General features: G+C 42.9%; 1 protein-coding gene across 1 annotated transcript; it reads left to right on the forward strand.

Annotated features, from left to right (window-relative positions):
• The first annotated feature begins 585 nt into the window (after positions 1 to 585).
• On the forward strand, positions 586 to 20,082 carry DHRS7 (dehydrogenase/reductase 7). The gene is made up of 7 exons (XM_067295097.1): positions 586 to 804; positions 4,406 to 4,558; positions 9,253 to 9,359; positions 10,354 to 10,593; positions 17,260 to 17,382; positions 18,909 to 19,124; positions 19,859 to 20,082. The coding sequence occupies exons 1-7, from the start codon at positions 669 to 671 to the stop codon at positions 19,892 to 19,894; spliced, it is 1,011 nt and encodes a 336-aa protein (XP_067151198.1). The 5' UTR covers positions 586 to 668; the 3' UTR covers positions 19,895 to 20,082.

Here is a 20,082-nt window from a genome sequence, read left to right on the forward strand (position 1 = left end):
TAGGATTCCGTTGTGCTGTACATCGTACTGACCCAAAATAAATACTTCTTAAATCTGCAAAATATGAGAAAGCAGAAAGACACGGTGAATAGCTGCGAGCATGACATATAGCTGCGGGAAACACGAGTCTTCCTTCAAGTCCCTCCAAAGGCCTGTTCCTGTTCGGAACCCCGCGAGCAATCAGGCGGTAACGGCTGGGCTGGGCTGATGTAAACGCCCGCTAGAAACGACGCCGTTTCGGGAACGGCGTTTCGAGGCGGGCCGTTACCGCGTTTTGCCTCAGAAAAACACCGTATTCTGACGCAGAAAGTCGCAGCGCAAATTCTGCGGCGGCTTCGGAGCGGGTCCACGAGCACCGCGGTCGCCCGCGGAGCCGGGAAGGACCCGGCAGCCGAGGGGGCCCCGCGCCCCGCCGCCTGCCCGGCCTCGGGCCCCCCCGCTCGGCGCCGCCGCGGGGCTCCGGGGCCCCCTCAGCGCCGCGGCGGGAGGCGGCGGCGGCGGCGGAGGGCGGGAAAGGGGGCGGCGCTGCGCCGCCTGGGGGCGCGGCGGCCTCAGGCGGCGGCGGCAGCTCCCGCCCTCATAAAGCGGCGCCGCGGACATCGTCGCCTCCCGTCGCGTCGCCTCGCCTCGCGTTGTGCCGGGCCGTGCCGGGCCGGTGCGCGGCGGCCATGGCGTGGGGCTGCGCGGTGTGCGGGCTGCTGGCGCTCGGCGGGCTGCTGGCGCTGCTGGCGCAGCTGGCGCGCTGGCTGCGGGCGGACGGCGACCTCACGGTGCTGTGGGCCGAGTGGCGGGGCAGGAGGCCAGGTAAAGCCGCGCGCTCCCCGCAAACGCCCTTGCCGAGCGCGGCCGGCGCCGCTCGTCCTGCGGGGCCAACGGCGCTGCACGAAGCGGCCGCGTTTGCGGCCCTTCGGGGGGGGGGGGTGCTCTGGGGTCTGTTTAACTCCTGTCTCACCGAGCTAGTGCATCTTCCGGCAGCTCTCCCTTCGCAGCGGTGCCGAAGTGCTTGCGGCACGGTAAACGTGAATATTAACGTTTGAGTTAAATGGGTTTCGGCTTCCGAGAATTGCTGCCTAAAAGGCTCAAGAGAGCAGCGCCACGCGAAGCTGCCGCCTGTGCCTTCTCGGTGATGTGCTGTTTGGGATGCCTGTAGGCACACGGATCCAGGAAAGCTACTTCAGACAGGGACTTTCAGCTCTTGCGTGTGTTGACACGTGTAATTTGGCTGTCATTCTGCCCACTCGCAGACAGATGAAGATCTTTAAGAGTGGTTTTTATTGCTTAATAGAGCCTTTGGCTCCAGAGGGCCCCGAGTTTCTGCATGCGGCACCTTGGAGCGGGGCCCCCCGGCGCGGGGCTGCTGGGCGCCGGGGTCCGAGCCGAAAGCGGGCGGCCCGTGCCGCCGGGCGACGTCCTCGCCTCGCCTCGCCTCGCCTCCGCCGGGCCGCGGGGCGAGTAGCCTCGTGTGAAACAGGTGGAACCAGGGCCACCACGAGCCTGAGCGTGAGGAAAGCCAAAGTGGGCGTTGGGCGACGGGGAAGTAGGACTGCCGTGAGTGAGGGAGAGTGAGGAACGTGTGTCCGGGGGGAGCAGGGGGTAAGGGATTGGGATGGGGACTGGGATTCAGCACGGGGAATGGTGGTGCGGGTGAAGGCCGTAATTGGGGAGAAATCGCGTGAAGAGCGGGACGAGTTCTGTAAACAGTTTGGCGAGGAGGCTGTTTGAAGTGGGACTCCGCGGCTGGGTTTCTGGGGTTAGCCAAGGAGCTAGGATGACCAACCGGGGGATCTGTAGATCGGACAGAAGAAATGGGAGAAGGTGGAGATGATTTTCCTGAGGAGCTGGACTGGGGAGTATGGCCCAAGCTTCCCGAGACGCCTGTCTCTTGCTCTCACAGAAGCCTGTTGCAAAAGTGCTAGCCTGTGAGACGGAGAAGAGAAAACAAAAGCATGCACAAGTACTGAGACTTTAAGAAATACTCCACTAAAAATCTGTAGGAACAATCCTCTGTCACTCTTTGCGAAAACAGTTTGAAATTTCATAGCAACTCCCACAAGAAAGATAGGGAGGGTCTGTGTGTGTGTGCGTGTGTGTGGACTTTGCAAAGATCACTAAAGTGTCAAGGCTGAGAAACAAGATATAAATCTTGAATAATACAACCAGAATTTAAGCTTTGCCCATTTGAGCGGTCAGTGTGCACAGCACCATGAGTTTTAGGAACTCTCAGATAGACGTAACTTTATTTGAACGCAGCAATGGTATGATTCTTTGGGGGGGGGGATGCTCTGTTCTAAACTTCCCCACCCTAAACTTTCTCTTTTTTTCATTAATGAAATGAAGTAGCCATCTTGTGCTATAGGGGCTATAAAATCATAGAGGAAAAACCTTAAATGAAGCCGAACTACAGAAGCATTTCTTGGATTACTTGCACTGGTAGTCTGTTTGATGTCTCATTTGTTATGCCTTGTAATGCAAAAGTTAATGGTTAGTAATAACGTTTTCCACTTTTATTTTTTTTAAGTTTAAAAATTAACCATGCCATGTTATTTCCAGTAGCAACAGGACATTTATTCTAGAACAAGCTAGTTTGAGACATGTTCCACAACAGTATTTGAGCCAGGCTTTCCCTTATGTTAACTACCAGTAGCTCAGTGTTTAGCAGCTATCAGCACTGAGGAATCAGTGGAAAACTTTCCTTATCTCAGTTAATTATTCTGTCCACAGAACAAGATCCTGAATAACTGCAGTGAAGTAGTCCAAGGCAGGTTTGAAAGGGGAAAACTGAGTGGTGGGAGGAAGTGACTTTATTCCCAGTAGCAAGAGATGAGTGTGGTAAGCAGGGATGAAAGTATGCCCATGTTGGGAGAACAGTGTTCTTCTGTTCTTGTGGTGTTTGCATACACAGGTTTTCTGCCCAAAAAATTTAATCTGATAGATGAACCCCCATGTTCCTTGAGTGAGGATGAATATCCTTTAATGAGAGCAGCCTCTTGGTGTAACTATTAATAAAACAGTTGTTCCTACTGCTTCAGTAACACTGACTCTTTCCACCTCCCACATTAACTTTAAAATGCACGTCTCTTTTGCAAATGGACTTTCTATGAAAAAAAGAAAAGGAGGGTTTTTTGCTTAGTTCTAGGAGGGATTTCTCTTTGGCTAAAATTTAATTAGCTTATAAAAGAAAAATAATATTGACTGCTAGTCCTACAAACTCAGCTTAAGCAAGTAGTTATACCCACTGGCTTTAGTGAAAAAGCATGTTTACTAAACTAAATGAACAGGTGAGATTCAGTGAGCTGGAAAAAAATGTTATTATGGCCTTTTTCAGAGTAGACTGGCTTTAAGTCTGAGGAACTGAATTTGGCTCTGCTGCTTGAGTTATAACAAGACAGCTCTCCTGCATGGCTAGAAATTGTTAGAGTCCTCGTCTGTGCAAACCTGATAAGCAAGCGAGAGCTCTTCTCAGCAGTGTTTTGAGTACTTGAATCAGACTTTCACTAAGACTCATCTTGGAGAACATGTGTGAGTGTTAGTCAATGCTATATTCTGGAAAGTGCTCTGATATTAGTGATCGTGTGTCCTTAAATCATGTTCTAGAATGAATGATTGTCATCTATCTATTTTATTTGATGATTTTGAATATACTTCTGAAAAGCTAAACCTTTTCCCAGTACTCAGGTGTGTCGTGGGGAGGGGGGAATGACTGCAGACACAGGGGAACAGGCATACGAACAAAGGAGTAAAAGGAATATGATAACATATATTTACTAGAGGCTAAAACAACATGCCTGGGCAGGTGCTATGGGCATATAGCAGATGCACATATGTGCTTACACATTGGGAAGTCTGTATACTGCACTCTGAACAATGCAGGATTTAACTTGCATCGGGTTCAAAACAAAGTGGATGAACATCCATTCAGTTTGTTCTGATTAGCTTCCTTTGTTCAGAGAATTTTCTTCAGTCTGCGATTACTTAGTGACATTTTGGGGGTTAGAACACTTGCTGGGAAAGGTTTGCTTAGGCTTTTGTTTGCACTGTCTATATAGTAGCTGTTTTCTGTCATTTCTGAGAGTTCTCTCTTCTCTTTTTCTCTGAAGCTCTCTGAGGTCAGTGAAAATGCTGTGTGTGGATGGCTTGCAGAAATGCAATCAAACTTCTTCCATCAGGTAGAGATAATGAGTGTTTATTCAGATTAGCCTTGGACCAAAGTTCAAGTGGCAACAGAGCAGCACTGGACAATTTCCCAACTGCACGTGACTAAAAATAAAGAAATCGGGATTTTGTAGTAAAAAAGTTGAGTACATTTGTTGCAAATAATATCAAGTTGTACACCTGCAATGGCTTAATGATGATGTTTGTCCTAGCATTGGCAATGTGTGAACTGTTGTCTTGATTCCTTTGATAGAAAATGAACTGCCTGGCAAGGTTGTCTGGGTGACAGGAGCTTCGAGTGGAATTGGAGAGGAACTGGCTTACCAGCTAGCAAAGATAGGAGCTTTGCTTGCCATCTCAGCAAGGAGGGAGGATGAGCTGGAAAGAGTGAAAAAGAAATGCCTTGGTAAGTATAAGTTACTACCTCATGCAAGCAGTCACACTCTTCCTGTGATGGAGTTGCCAGAGAAATACTAACCCACATATCACAGTAATAAATTTCATGATAAAAGTAAACTTCATATGTAGCTTCACTGTAGCTTTGAAGCAAGTGGTTTCAAAAGTCACTAGTTTAAAAAAGGAACAAATACAGTGGGAAAGAGAGGAAACAAATCTGAGGGGTAACGTCTTATTTAGAAACAAACCGTGTAGCTGCCTGCTACTGAGGAAAAAAATCTTCCTTCGGGTTTGTGCATATCACAGTCTGACCAACTGCCAAGAATTCTCCTTTTCGGAAAAGGAATGAATAGAAATGTTCAGAAAAAGTTGGTCTGATCAGTTGTGAAGGAGGTGATCTCCTGCAGATCAAGAGCAATGAATATGAAGCAGGATATTTAACTATTTCAGTTCTCTCTCATATGCCTGCCGAATGTAGAATCTGAATCTGACTCTGTTCGTCCTGTTTCCCTCCCTTTCTTTCCCCCTTTCCCCCAACCATTTTCTGGCTTGACAGGGAGAGGGCTAGACAATTTTTTCATGTTAATAAATAGAACTGTTTGGGCATGATTATCATTAGATCTCTTTCAGACTACTTACCCCTCCATATCTGAGTATTCAAAATTACCACAGTAACGATGCACTCCTAGTAATGGCAATGGAATGTCCAAAGGTTATGTGGAATGGATGCTTGTGAATATTGAAATGTTTGTCTGGATTAGTATCTAAATATTTTTAGAAACCTAAAAGTATAGCAGGATATTCAAAAAATCTGACAAGGAGCTTTCAAAAATGCACAATTCCTTATTTCCATTTTTGATGCTTCAAAAAAGCTTAAGTGTGTGCTTTCCAAAGGAAATAAAGGGACTTAAATTGACAGCATGGTTAAGTGGTAATCATGGCAAAATTCCAAGGCCGTATGATGCAATGTTTAGTGGTCAGTGAATATATGCAACTACACTTGCGTCTGTGGCAGTTTGTCATCATTACAAAACTTTGATAAGACCAAATACAGCAGAAGCCATAATCCTGGATGTCCCTTCTCGGGCAATATTTGAGTGCAATGTACTAAGGAATATTCAGGAAGACTATCTCGACTGATATGAAGCAAGAGTATGAATTTACCTAAGATAATTTCTGCTTTTGCCAATTTGAAGTAGCCACCCCCAAATGTTTTATCTGTGTTATATATTAGCTTTAAAGTCTTATGAAGTAATGTGTTTTGCAAAGCTATGCTCTGACCTTTTTTAGCTATTGGTCGGATTAGTAGGAATATTGGAAGCTCTTTAGTAACATGGGTTTTTTTTGTTTGGATATATGACCTAGCCAGTACTGTTGTGATTCTACCACATCTTTAGGTGATACAAATCAGCATAGCTCTGTAAAACCACACTTTTTTTTGTCCTGCTGAGCGCTCAGGTTAGTATGCATTTGCTTCTAAAGCTCCTAGGATGAGACTGTTACAGCAGGGTTACTTCAGAATTAGTTCAGTTTGCTCAGGGCCTTGTCCAGATAAATTTTGAATATCATTAATGAAGATATTGAAAGATTTTGACCTTGGAGGGACACCACTCATAATGGTCACAAGTTAGACTTTGAAGCATTGACTACTGCTCCTTGGGCCCAGTGATCCAGCCAGTTTTTCACTCACACTGTTATTTACTCATCTAGACCATATTTCCCCTATGTAGCTACAAGGATGCTATAGAAGACAACATAGAAATCTGTGTAGTCAAGATAAACAACATCCACAGCTCTTACCTTGTCTGCAGAACCAGTCATCTCATCACAGAAGTCAATTAGATTGGTCAGGCAGGATTTGCCCTTGGTAAATCCATGCTGGCTGTTAAATCACCTTCGTGTCCTTCATATGCCTGGAAATGGCTTTCAGGAGGATTTGCCATGTAGTTTTCCCAAGGACCAAGGTTAGGCTGAGTGACACTTGCGTTTGCAGTTGCTGGGGACCTCCTGCACATGACCTTTCAAAAGTGCGTGGCCTCACAGTGACCCCAGCTCCCTCTGAACTCTTGGATGCATTCTGGAATCTGGTCCCATGTATATGTCCAGTTTGTCCCTAACTTGGTCTTCCTCTAACATTGGTAGTATTTCCTTCCCCAAGAGACTAGCCTCAGGAATGTGGGCAACCTGAGGGCAGATCTTGCAAATAAAGACCAAGGCCATCTTCCAGCACCATCCCTATACAGCAGTGGGCTCACTCTAAATTTGGTTTTCCTTTTGCTGCTGCTGTTCCTATAGAAGCCCTTCTTGTTGCCCTTCAAGTTCCTCACCAGTTCCAACTCCATCTGAGCTTTGACCCTCCTAATTCCATCCTTGCGTGCTTGGGCAGTGCTTCTGTGTGCTTCCTGGGCAGCTTGTCCCTGCTTCCACCTACTGTATGTTTTCTTTTTGCATTTGAGTTCAAGAGTAATCTGTAAGGTTTGAGTAGGATAGGCTGGATTAAGTTTATTGAATTGCAACACCTGACACAAACATGAATTTGGCTGAATTAGATGTCATAACTGGACCTGACAGGTTTTAACGTGCCTGCTGTAGCTGCTATAGACTTAACTAGCAACTTAACTAGATAATTTACAAATTAATATGAGAAGCAAAGTGCATTTATCTTGTTGAAAATTGAGACATCGCCTTATGATACACATTTATGCATTTTTCTACACTACTAAAATGCTGAAGGAGAGAGAGAAGCAAAGCACTGTAAAAGAGCTACGTTAATGCCTGTTGAGTCATATGTGCCAGTTCAACATACTTCATTGCACTTCTGTAGGAAGGAGAGAAAGCAACTTGTATAACTTTTTAATCTGATTTTTAAGTGACTTCTGTATTTTCCCCCAACCCTTCTTTGCAACACGAGTTGAATTTAACCAGTAATGTTGGAGACTCTTGTCTTAATAGCTTTTAAAGAAAAAGCTATTTCTATTTAAAAGAAAAAGCTATCTGTTTGACCAAGCTCAAATCTTGGTTAAATATAGATAGACACTCTGCCAAATGAGTGACAGACAATCTGTAAATCATGGAATCGTACAATAATTGAGGTTGAAAGGCACCTCAGGAGGTCATGTAGACCAGCCTCTGCTGAAGGCTCATGTTTTGTGAAAGGGTATTGCACAAAATAGAAATAAAAAAATAGAAGAGGAAGTACTGAAGAGCTGGAAAATAAAGGGCCTATTCTGAATAATGTTGTTCATTGTGTTATGAGAAAAGAGTATCTGTGGCTAAGTGTCTGGTTAGTCTTGGAATAACATGTATTGAAAAGAGATGTTGACCTGAAATCCTCCAGGGGATTCTAGGGGAAGGAGCTATACAACTGATCATGTAGCAAATTTATTCCTTATCAGCAGTCTGTGTCTCTTCCTCTGCTTCTTTCTTTTTGTCCCTGTTCAGTTTTCATAGCTGGGTTGGCCGTGCGGTCTTGGGAATCCACAGCAGAAACATCCCAAGTCCCAGCAGGCTTCACCTGTGCAAACCTACTTGAGGCAGCCTGAGACACAAGTGTCCCTGAGAAAGTAGTTACCCTACATGGTATTTACTGCTGTCTTTAATGGAAGAAACAGGGGTGGGGGGGGGAAAATACATATTTGGGAGGGAGGGGGAAGAGCTATAAATGGAAATAGTGGTAGCTTTAAACCAAACAAATGGGTTTAATACTTGCAGTTGCATAAGTACTAGTGACCTTTGAACAGAGGCACTTTATGGATTTAAACAACCTACTTATTTGTACATCATGTTGAAGGCAGAGTTCAGCCCTACCTGTATATGCAGACATGGTATTTAAAAAATCAGAGCCTTAGGCTCTCTGTCTAAAGAGCACAGCTGGTTGAAGGGGAGCAAGTATACTTAATTGTGGCTAGGAATCAATTTAGAATCAAAAATAACACTGGGGAACAAGTAAATTAGAAATCATGTTATATCTAGCTAGGAAAAAAAAGATTAACATTGAGAATTTTGTTTTTGTGAGTCATCTGCCCCAAAGCCCCAGGGTAGCAAATCACTGTTCAAGAAATACTTCTAATGGAAAAGGTCAGTTGTTCCAAAGAGACAGTGGTGGAAACACTCAGCATGAAGACTTGACCTTGATGACAGCTGACTTTTATTTCAGGGGGTGGATAAGTTAGAAGCTTTGAATTAAACAAAAGCCTTCTACTCTGTACAATAATCTAGCTTCTCATGTGTATCTTTTTTGGAATGAATAGTACTGTTCCTATTGTCAGGAATAACCATGGTTGAACAGTTTACCTACAAACAAAATGTCAAGGCTGCCAATACATTGCTTCTGAATGGCTTGATGAAAAATTTTCCTATCAAATAATCCTGTTGCGTGTTACTCCTAACCATTGCAATTTATTTGGAGAATGAAATTTTTTGTATTATGATGCACAATCCTTTTTTCATTTAATAAAGTCAAGCTTTTTTTAAAAAAACATAAGGATGGGGAAAGATGGGCTTTAGCAGGAACAGATTAAAAATGGGTTCTGTGTAGGGATCATAATGAAAACAAACCCAAACACTTTCTCTTCCAACTTAATGATATAGTCTCTTGGTGTCTTCTTCTTAGTGAAAATGTGGGGTTTAAAAGCACATTAAATTTCTCACTATTGTTACATTGGTAATTTTGATGGTTCCCATTCATTTTATGGTTGTTTTTAGAGATCAGCAGCTTGGGTGAAAAAGATATCCTTGTTCTGCGTCTTGACTTGACTGATAGAAGCTCTCATGAAGCTGCAACTAACAGTGTTCTTAAGCATTTTGGCAAGGTAAGGTGCACTTCTGAGGCTGAACTTGTCTTCCTTTCATATTCCCTATCCCTGCATATATTCTTCTTTCGCTTTTATTCTGCCATACAGTAAATTCAGCAGTTTCTACATCTTACTCAAGTTTCAGAATTAAACATGCAAGAAAGGACCTGAATTCTCATCCCTTCTGTTTGCTTCTGGGTTTCAGCAGGTTTTGCACAGAAGCAGCAATGAACAAATAGTCCTTGGCCATTACCAAGAACTAAAAAAAATCACTTGTTTGATGTCACTAGATTTCTGGCCCAACTGGAGCAATCTTCAAGTGTATATTTTGGACTTAAAATTCTGCATGAAAGCCAGAACCTTTATTTTGTAGTTTCAGTAATGCATGGAATTTGGGATTAGAGCCATATGGGACAAAACTGGCTGTCAGGCGCAACTATTTCCCTTCTTTGCATAGTCTTCCAGATGGGTAGTCCAGAGCACAGAGCCGAGACGATAGCAGTCAGATGTAACTAATTTAAGTACAGTATGTGAAGCTTTGAGCCGGGCCTTTAGTCCACTGGTATTCTGGTTTCATAGTGAAATTATTAGCTCCAGATTTGTTTCTTCTGTTATTTAGTGCAGTTGGATCCCATATTTGCACAAAACCTATTTACAGAGGCCTCCTTGCAGGACCTGGACATCAAATGGTTCTTGCTACAATGTAGTAGGGTTAAAAAATGTCAGATGGAAAACAATTTCCAGCCGCCAGTGTTCCTCTACTAGGACTTCACCTTTGCTTGGTTCAATACACTATGTTCCTCTCTTGTTGACTCAGCTCAAAATTAGCTACCCTCAACTCAAAGGGGAAGTATGCTGGGAGAGAGTATCTACCAAAACATCTTCAGCAGTTCTTACTCTTACGGCAGAGACAGTACCAGAGGGGGGAGAAAAGCCTGTTAACAATAGCCTGAGGAAGTGCAGATATTAAAGGAAATGTGTTGTATTAATTTATCGCTGTATCTTTCCTGAGATTGATGTTTTGGTCAACAATGGTGGACGTTCCCAACGCTCTCTTTTCGTGGATACAAACCTGGATGTTTTCAGTGCCATAATGGAACTTAACTACCTAGGTACAATCTCTTTAACTAAATATGTCCTGAATCACATGATCCAAAGGAAAAAAGGGAAGATTGTTACTATGAGCAGTGTGATGGGTATCATGGGAGCTCCTCTTGCCTCCGGGTACTGTGCCAGCAAGCATGCTCTGCAGGTAAGTTACATTTCTGGAGACTAATTATATCTTGTTATGTAATAAACCAGCCTTGTTTTAGTGCTGTAGCATCTGTTCCTTGCGAAGGATTTATGCTTTGTGCAATTTCAGGTAAGACTGCCATTCTCTGCACAGAATAAATATGACTTAGCTTCTGGAAGTCCTTTAGAATGAATTTGCTCTGAAACTTAGTGATTCTGACTGAAAGAGTTAGAGGAGGGTGGATTTCTTTTTTTTCTCTGGTTTCTAATTTTGCAGCCTCTAAATTGCCCTTGAGTTGGACTTCAGGCCCTTCCTCAGCTAACAGTAGCACTAGAAATTCCTCACTAATTTTTTCTTCTCAAAACAAAAGGTGAGCCTAAGGGAACTTGACTGGGTTGTACAAACGGGATAGCTATATGTCCCTGGCTCCTATCAGAAAGTAGAAAGATAAAATAGAGAATAATTTAAAAAAAACCCACAACCCTTAGAAACACAGTTTTTATACAGATGAAATGCCATTGAATAAAACTGAGGTTACATAGGAATATGCTGTTCTTAAATATACCATATGTTTATAATAGTATATCTTATGGTAAGTGGGAACTTCTTACATTTTAGCATAAAAACAACTGTATAATACACAAATAAGCCAAAAATATTTGTGATGTTGATCTGTCAATTATGTCAAAAGTCTTATTCCATAATAAATATATCAAGCCACTTGAGCTGAACAATGTTTGATATGAAAGGTGGAGAGACCACACACAAGGTTAGAGCAGTTTTTCTGAGCTGCATGTACAGGTGTGGATAGCACGGAGGAAGGGTTTGCCATGTTGCTCGTGCACTCCTGATGTAGCCCCACCACTTGCCCAAAGCTTGGATTCCCTTCTGCTGCTTCTCATCGCATCCACAGTGTGCAAATATTCACATGGCGCTGAGCTGGGGGAAGTCCCTGCTTGCCTGAAGTGGAACGTGGTGGGAGAACGGGGCGACTCGTGCCTGAGACTCCTGCCCTTCTTCCCCTCTGCCCTCTTCCCGGGGAGCTCAGGTTTCTGTGAATCCTGGCAGACTAAGTGAGGATGATGACTTGACCGCAAGGAACTCTACTGCACTCCACAAGTGATTGTGATCATAACTTGTGGGGAAACATCGCAAAAACTGGAAATTGTAAGAAGCATTGCTTGAATCCTCTACTGAGATATCTCAGGTTCCAGTGTAGGTTTGTTGCACTGACCAAAATGCATCTTAATTAGGCCTAATCTGTATATAGTGAAACTCCCAATGTGAAACGAGACCACTTTGCCTCTGGCCTCAGATTAGGATTAGGAAGTACCTAAATCAGAGGATTATTCTGGTGCACATAAAAGCCCTAATGCCATTCTAATCCAGGTAGGGAGGAATAATTGCTAGTGAGAATTTCAGACTACAGGAAATTTTTAGGAGAGTAAGTTGAGAACAGTGAGTGGTAAACTCAAATTCAGAAAAACAGATTTAACAAGAGAGATGAGCATTCCTAATCCAGGCTAGAAAAATCTGAATCTTCCCAACAGTTCTGAATTTTACAGTGGTTTGAAGAACTGGCAGCTCAGAGTAACTTATGAAGGAGGACCTGTTGCCTTCTGTGTAATTTTGAATACTGCTTAAAACTATTTTAAACAGTTTCACTCATGTAGGAAAAACATGAAAGAAGAGCTCAGAAGAGTATCTTGGGGAAAAAAATTCATCATTGTATCATTGCAGAATCATTTAAATAGTAGATTTATTTAGGCATATTTGTCTTTTTACCACTGTTTGAATTCCACATTGACTACATTTTGATTTCAGTAAGCCAAAATATAGTTGTGCTCAGTGATTTAAAAAAAAAAAAAGAAAAAGAAAAAAAGAATGGCACCTTCTTACTCCCTGCTGGATTTAAGGACATAAACAGAGTAAATAACTTTGCTTAACTTATTGAATCATTATCTCTTTGACAGTTTAATTAACAACAACAGTAACAAGTGGCTGGTACTGCAAAGCCTAAACATTTGAAAGAATAAGGGTGTAGAATAAGACAGTGATAGGTCTCTGCTAATAAAAATTTTTTGCTAGTAATGGGGAGAGAAGACCTGTTCGTCTTCCTTTAGATGGAGGTGATGGAACTGCCCATTAGAGGCCAGCCTTTGATCCAGGTCTAGGATTTAGATTAGAAAAGCACAAAGCAGCAGCGTGGACTCCCTTTATGTTCCTTTATTTATTAAGTATTCTTTCAGCTGAACTACCTTGTAGGTGTGGTATAATTGGTCTAAGCATGGTTAGTTGTAGAACACAAGGAATTAGCAAGTTGCTGTATAAATTCTCTGAAAAGAATTTATGTGTGTTAAGATTGAGAATGTGGAAGAGGAAGCTTAAAAGAAATAGGTTGCTAAAATCTTTGTATTATGTAAGAATAAGCTAAAAAAGATATAAGCAATTCAGTTATCTCTTACCTATAACAAGGCCAGACTCCAAACCTCCCTTGTTTCTTTCACAGTTAATTCCTGATTCTGCAAATATTGATTTCAAGTGTTAGAACATGTGACTTGCAACACAGATTTCTAAACCAGACTGTCTGAGTCTTTTGCAAAGGTCAGCCTAGAGCTGTGGCTAGATATGGACATGAACCCCCCCAAACCGTAAGAAGTTATTGAAATATCTAACTTCCCAGTACCCTTCAAGTGGAGGCAGCATACAGGAATGGCAGTACGCTTCAGGTGGCCCAGCAGCCTGTCTCTGACAGTGGCCAAGAACAGATCACTAGAGAGAGGCAGGAAGAAGTAGGACAGAGCATATGGATCCTTCTCCTGTCGTTTTCCTGGCATCTGTAAACCTGCATTATAGGAACTTCTTGAACTGAAGATTGCATTTTGGCCATCAGTTGTTAAATATATGTCTATCTATCTGATGTGAATTCAGTTAATAGATTTTTTTTGTTTGTTTGTTTTTTAATTCATGCCTTGGAGTCTGCTGCAGCTGTGGCAGTTAACACCATAATTTTAAATATGCCTTGTTTTGAAAAAGTCCCCTCTTTTTTTTTTTTAAGCAGCAGTAGGGGAGGAGGAAGGAAGGAAGGAAGGAAGGAATTCTCTTATAAATTAAAATTAGTTCTTGAAACAAGCACATGTTGATTTGTCCAAATCAGAATTCTTTGCAACAACATTTTACTGATGAAATTGCCCTTTACTTCAGGTCTAGAAGGGCCATAAGAGCATGATGCAAGTCTACAAAAGTCCAAGTCCGTGTTTCTTTCCTAGTGTAATGACACTTGCAGAGATCATGTGCTGTTCATCTAGTTACTAATTCATATAATTGGTGGCATGTTGAGTCTTTAGGAAATGGTGACCTTCAGAAGCTCCCTAATCAGGACTTGTTCTAATAAGCACATTGATTGCCCCAGACAGTAACTGCTGGTGTCTCTAAGTCCCTAATTATCAGGAGAATTTCTAAAGTATGTCTTTGTCTTGGTAGAAGTCAGTTCAGCCTTGTCTTCAGCATCTACTAGGATTTGGTTGCTAAACTGAAGAGGCCCAGAGATGACTAATGCAGTTCCTGTTCCACAGACCCTGTACAGATTCATCCAGCTCCATATGCTACAACTGGCTTCAGTCTGGGCTGGGTGAAAATCTTCTGATTCTTCCCCTTGCCCCCAAGTCCCTTTACTACTCCCAAATCTGGATCTGTTCCTAACCTAAATTTAAAGAAAAAGAACACTTTCTTTTCTTTCTTAGAAATTATAAGACCCTCTTCTGGGAGAGAGTAGAAGAATTTCATACCATCCATCTTCAGATATCCAAGATGGGTGCTGGAATTACGAGCCTGTACATAATGTAGATATTGCCTCCAGAGGGGACTGAGAGTGTGTAAGATGCTGGTCCTCAGGAGGCCCTATCAAGTGTGCATCAGTCATGATTCCAGCACAGGGAGTATCCTGACTGTGCTGTGTCCTTGATGAAGATGAAGGGTGGAGGGGGGAGAAGGAGGCTATAATCACAGCCTCTTCCATGGTGTAAGAAAGTGGAACAAGGGAAGGAGGGGCCACACCAAGCCCTTAAAATGAAGGGGGATGGCAGAATGGGGACAACTTGGGAACAGGAGAGTGCCAGGATCTCTGGCTACATGCACGTCCTATTACAGATTGTACAACTCTAATAAAACAGCAGTGATGTCAGCAGAAGCTTTGTCACTGGGCTACTCAAGCTGCACTCTGACACAAGCCTCAGCAGCCCTGTGCTTGGCCACCTTGTAGACAGGGTCTCTGAAGAGAACGCAAGCTCACGGGACCATTGCTGAGCTTTTGGGCATCTCACAGCTTGCTCAAGGCTGCAACCCTGCCCTAAATACCAAGGCTCTTTTGTAACGCTTGAAGAGAAGCAGCAGTCTAAGACTTGAGTGTGCCACAGCGAGTGCCCTCTGCAGCAAGCTCTCTGAAGTTGCCCGCAGAACTGCCTGCTCTGATGCGCCTTTAAGTGCCGAAGTCAGGCCGGCAGGGAAGTGCCCGTTTCTAGGCAGAATATGGATCCCTGAATGTCTGCCAGCGTCTGAGCTGCTCTAGGTGCTTTATCACAAGTGACAGAGCAATGTTGCTGGCTCCCCTCTCTTTCTATCACAGTATTTCTAGATACACTGTCTGCAGCCTCCCTGACTCCTGGAAGTACATGCAGAAGTTGCCCTCTTCAGGCAAAGTGGAAGTCACTTCTCTTCCTCACCATCCTCCAAATCTCCAGGAAATGATAAGGGAATGTGGGCTGGGAAAGCTCTTGCTTAGTCCTGTTTGAAAAGGTCACTATTGATGGAATAACTAATGATTGCCTAAGAGGGAAAACAGATTTATAGCCCAATGTTTAGGGAGTATTTATTTCTAAGAGAGACTGGGCTTCCAATCCCTGCTGCAGTAAATACTGAAGATAAAAACCACTCACTTGAGAAAGGAGCGGCACCACGTTTTTCCCTTCACCCAAATGGCCATTCTTACCAGTCTGACACATATGGCCGTCTTTCCCCTTTGGGCCTAGTGGCTTTTTACTTGCCCTGGGTGAAACGAAATGTTGTCAGCTGGATGAACAACACAAACTTTGTGACATGTTCCAGGCCAGGGTGAACTCTTATACAGAACGTAGCTGCAAAGCGTGAGTGCGATCTCAAAGCTGGAATTAGTCACCAGAAGTTGGGAACTTGGAGCCCATGGTCTGTTCTTGGTCATAGTCGTGCGCGACTCATTGCTCTGTAGCAGATTGCCCCAGTTGGCCTCATCCATATGGCCACAGGAGCATATCTGACTGAATTTAGTCCTATGTCGCAATTCAGCGAGGAGCTCTGCGAGAGCCAGCCCTTTCCTCAAGGCGGCTGGGAGTGCGTGCCAACAGCAGTGAAAAGGATGGACATGCTCGTGAGCCAAAAAAACTCTTGAATACTTGAATGGCAGCTCCGAGTCAGAGTTTCTTTTTCACGTGTCAGAGTAGAACAGCATTTCAAATAGTGTCGAGAATGTACCTTTATCTCAAATTCAAGGCAAATAGCAACTTAATGCTTATCTCTTATGATGTACTTCTAATCAGGTGCATCCTGGACTAACTAGTGAAGTTATCAGACTGTTTGTTTTCCTTTATGAAGTCCTTTGAAAGGAGTAATCAGATGGTAAATTTGTTCTACAGTGGGAGAAGTTCATCAGCCTGTGCTCTGTCTGTCTCTGTTGTGACACAGAACTACGTGGTAGAATAAATACAGGGAACTGTGTTAACTAGATCAAAGATAAGACACGATATTTTGTTTGCTAAATCATAGCTCTATAATGCTTCCTCAGCAACTTTCATAGAAAGCACGTTCCTGAATTTGTTGCGCTCCCCGTAACGCTGCTGTCTAAATGTTAAATGCTACAGAGGTTAAGAAAGCTTGTATCCTGTTAGCTTAAAGGCAAATATTTGCAGCTTTTGTAATTGAAGCTTAACTTAGATACATTGGTAGTGTTTCCCTGAGTTGAAATATGGTTTATATCTATGTGGTCACATTTTTCAAAATCTGTAGTGAATTCAGTGGTGCAGAATTGAACCTCCTAAAATATCAGGGTGCACCTTTGACTTGATATGCTGAAAAATTTTCCTCTCCTTTGATGTAAGGACCAGTGCCATTTACTCCGTAGAAGCAGTCTAAAAGCTTTAATCTCACCACAAAGAGCGATCCACCTGCAAAGAAAAGGTTTCCATGATACTGCAGTTCTTAGTTTGGCAGCACTTCCACCACCAAAACAGTGCAGAGATGATTTTCAGAGATGCCGAACCACTTGTGGCCACTCTTAACTTCAGTGGGAGCTAAAGCTTCGTATATGCACCAGTAATGATCCCCCCTAATGCTCTGTCAGTGGGACTTGTCCATATACAGGGACAGCGGAATCTGTGAGAATCTGTGGTTTAGAGACGTTATTGTGTATTTGAGAGGTCAAGGATAGATTGCTTGGGGATTTATATATAATCTCACATTATCAATGTATATAAGTGCAGTTAAAATTTTAAATTAGCCATTGAATATGAAAAGTCAAAATGGTAGGAATTGCATTTAGTGTAATACCTGCTATATTTACAGCATAGGATTAGAATTAAAATGTGGCATTAATTAAGGCTTACTTCATGTGGAAATGTGGCAAGGAAGATCACATTATAAAGTCTTTTCTTCTAGGGCTTTTTTAATTCTCTTCGGACTGAGCTCACTGACTACCCTGAGATAAGTATTATAAACATCTGCCCAGGACCTGTCCAGTCTAAGATTATACAAAATGTCTTTACGGAGAATCTTGCAAAGGTAAGGAGCAGCATTTCCCCCCTAAAATTCTACTGTGATAAATCTAACTTTTGCTGCAGGCACAATGGCCCTTTTATGGTTTTCTTTTTCTCCTTCTAGCAAACATCAAGCCCATGTTCTTATCAAGAAGCACTCTGGCACAGAATTTATTCTGTAATATAACAGCCACATATAGGCATGTCATTCTTTACAGTATCAAGTCCATATCGAATGAAAATAACATTTGAGAGTTGTTATGCCTTATCTCTTCCACTGTATATAATCCCTGTAAAACAGAATTTGCTATGCAGCTGCCCTGCTGCAGCACTGGGGGAAAGGCCAGGAATTGCTGGACAGAGTTCTGCAGTGCAAAATCCTATAGTTTCTGCATAGGTAGCTTTTTGTTTGCTTTGCTTGCAAACATCCCCTGTTCAGTTGACTATGGTGCAATTGTTGGCAAAGCCACTACTGTCAGCTGATCCAAGGCACGTACTTTGTTTCCTGTTGGTGGTTTGAGGAGAAAAAGCAAAACCTTCCAATTGCACAATTGCTTTTAATAAAAACTGTCTAACAAAATAGCTAGCAAAAATTGTTACTAGGACGCATTTTGGTAGCATGTCATGAATTCTATGCATTTAAAGCTGAGGATAATCCACAAGTGGGAGGCAGGGAAAAAGATCTCCCCTCTTTGTTCAAATTCTGAAAGGATTTTTGGCTTGCAAGCTACATACTTGCATGAAATAAAAGATGTTCTTTCTGAGCAATCAGGAAATCTCGCAAAACAAATTCCTCAGATTTCTGCATGGCAAAAGACCTAGGAGGAAGATAAAATCCAGCCCAGAATTCCTTTTGCTCCAGGAAATAGAACAGATAGAGCACTCTGCTGTTGCTGGAATGAAACGCACATAAATTCACAAGGTTGTGGCTTACGTTCACTAAGCAATGCATGTGAGATAAGACGTTACTGCCATTGAAAAGGTCTGTTGCTCTTCCCTCATTTGAGATTACTGCCCCTAGAGCAGGGCTGGCAGGATTTTAAGTTAATGGGAGGTGTTTTCTACTGACTAGGTTACAGAGTAACCTGTGATATAAAATCAGGTAGACATCTGGGGACAGAAAGTCTCCATCTCTCAGGCCCTCGGTTGCAGAATGGCGAACTTGTGCTGATACGTTGTTCTACAACAAACTATAAGCCATGCTGCTGGAGGACAGATTTTGGAGATGTGCATTTTACCTTCTTGGAACCATCAGTTGAGGATGCATTAACCTAAAGGGTGCTTTATTTAAGGATGAGTGCTAAAGGAAGGTAGGTGGTAGGTATTCCCACACCAAAATCAGTAGAGCATTAGCATAGTGAGGGACAGGTTTCCCAGTCCCAGTCTCTGCAGTGTTTACTGGGTAATTTTACTTTTGCACAGTGGAGAAATTGGGAGGAATATGTGTTACATAGAGCCTAGCCCTTTATCTCCCTCCTTCACTCACAAAAAAAAAAGCCCAGTTTTAATCCCTCCATTTTCTTTCTCTCTCTCTCTCCCTCTCCCCTTCAGTCAATAGAGAACAGCGGTGATCAGTCCCACAAGATGCCAACCGATCGCTGTGTGCGGCTCACCCTGGTGAGCATGGCCAACGACCTGAAGGAAGCTTGGATCAGCGACCACCCCTATCTGGCAGTTTGCTACCTCTGGCAGTACGCGCCCACTTGGGCTTGGTGGCTGATGAACAAGATGGGCAAGAAGAGAATACAAAACTTCAAGAGTGGCGTGGTAAGATTATGCCCCTCCTCTTGCTTGCTTTTTTTTAACTCTGCTCTCAGACTCTTTAGCTATGGGAATGTCGGGATTGTAGTTTGGCTCTGTTTCTTTCCCTCCTCCTCACTTCCCTAGCAGCGGATGCCAGGCTGGACTCCATAGCTGCGTGCCTGGTAGTCTAGGATTACTGCAGTGTGGTCACATCGCAGAGCGGTGAAGTCAGTGTATCTTGTAATGCCAAATGTCTTGCCTGCGATCTTCATCACGCAGCCTGCAAGTTCAGGCCTCAGCACCAGCTCAGAACTTGAGCTATAAGTCACTAGTGTAAATTATTTAATGCAACTTGAAATTAAGACTGTTGACAATCTCTGTCTAGCTTGTTTTTATATCAGGCATGTAATTTGAGTGCTTCCCAGAAGTACGTTAAGCAGTACTACTGTCACATCTCTTTGCTCTCACGCGCTTCTCAGATGTGCAGAGTAATGTTTCATTCTAGCAATGCTGCTTCATAGATGGGGTTTTTCTTACTGACCGTGTTTTTCTTGAATGGTGTACAAAAAACATATTTAAGTGCTCCCAAAGCAGGAAACAGAAAAATTAGGGTGGCCCATGCAACCTAAAGCTTCCTAAATCCACACTGTAACTGCCCACTGTCACAAGCTATTTCAGGCAAAATAACACTGTGGGTAAAGGTCTTAATAGAGTAGCAAGCATGGAGGAGAAAGTGATTTTATGTATTCTCATTCCAGGATGCTGATGTCTCTTACTCAAGAAAGAATAAGTAAGAATAAACCTGTACAAAATCCTGCTATGCTGGTGCTTAAGGCTGAGAGTAACTTTTTTTAAGTTGTGTGACTGCAAACAAAAGCTGCTTTTTTTTTTTTTAAATCTGTTGTACTTTTGTCATCATGTAACTTCACAAATATATCAAGCTGTATACACACTTAACTGAATAAAAACCTGTTTCTAAACA

Source organism: Apteryx mantelli, chromosome 4 (assembly GCF_036417845.1).
Source record: "Apteryx mantelli isolate bAptMan1 chromosome 4, bAptMan1.hap1, whole genome shotgun sequence".
In the NCBI taxonomy this organism is placed as follows: Eukaryota; Metazoa; Chordata; class Aves; order Apterygiformes; family Apterygidae; genus Apteryx; species Apteryx mantelli.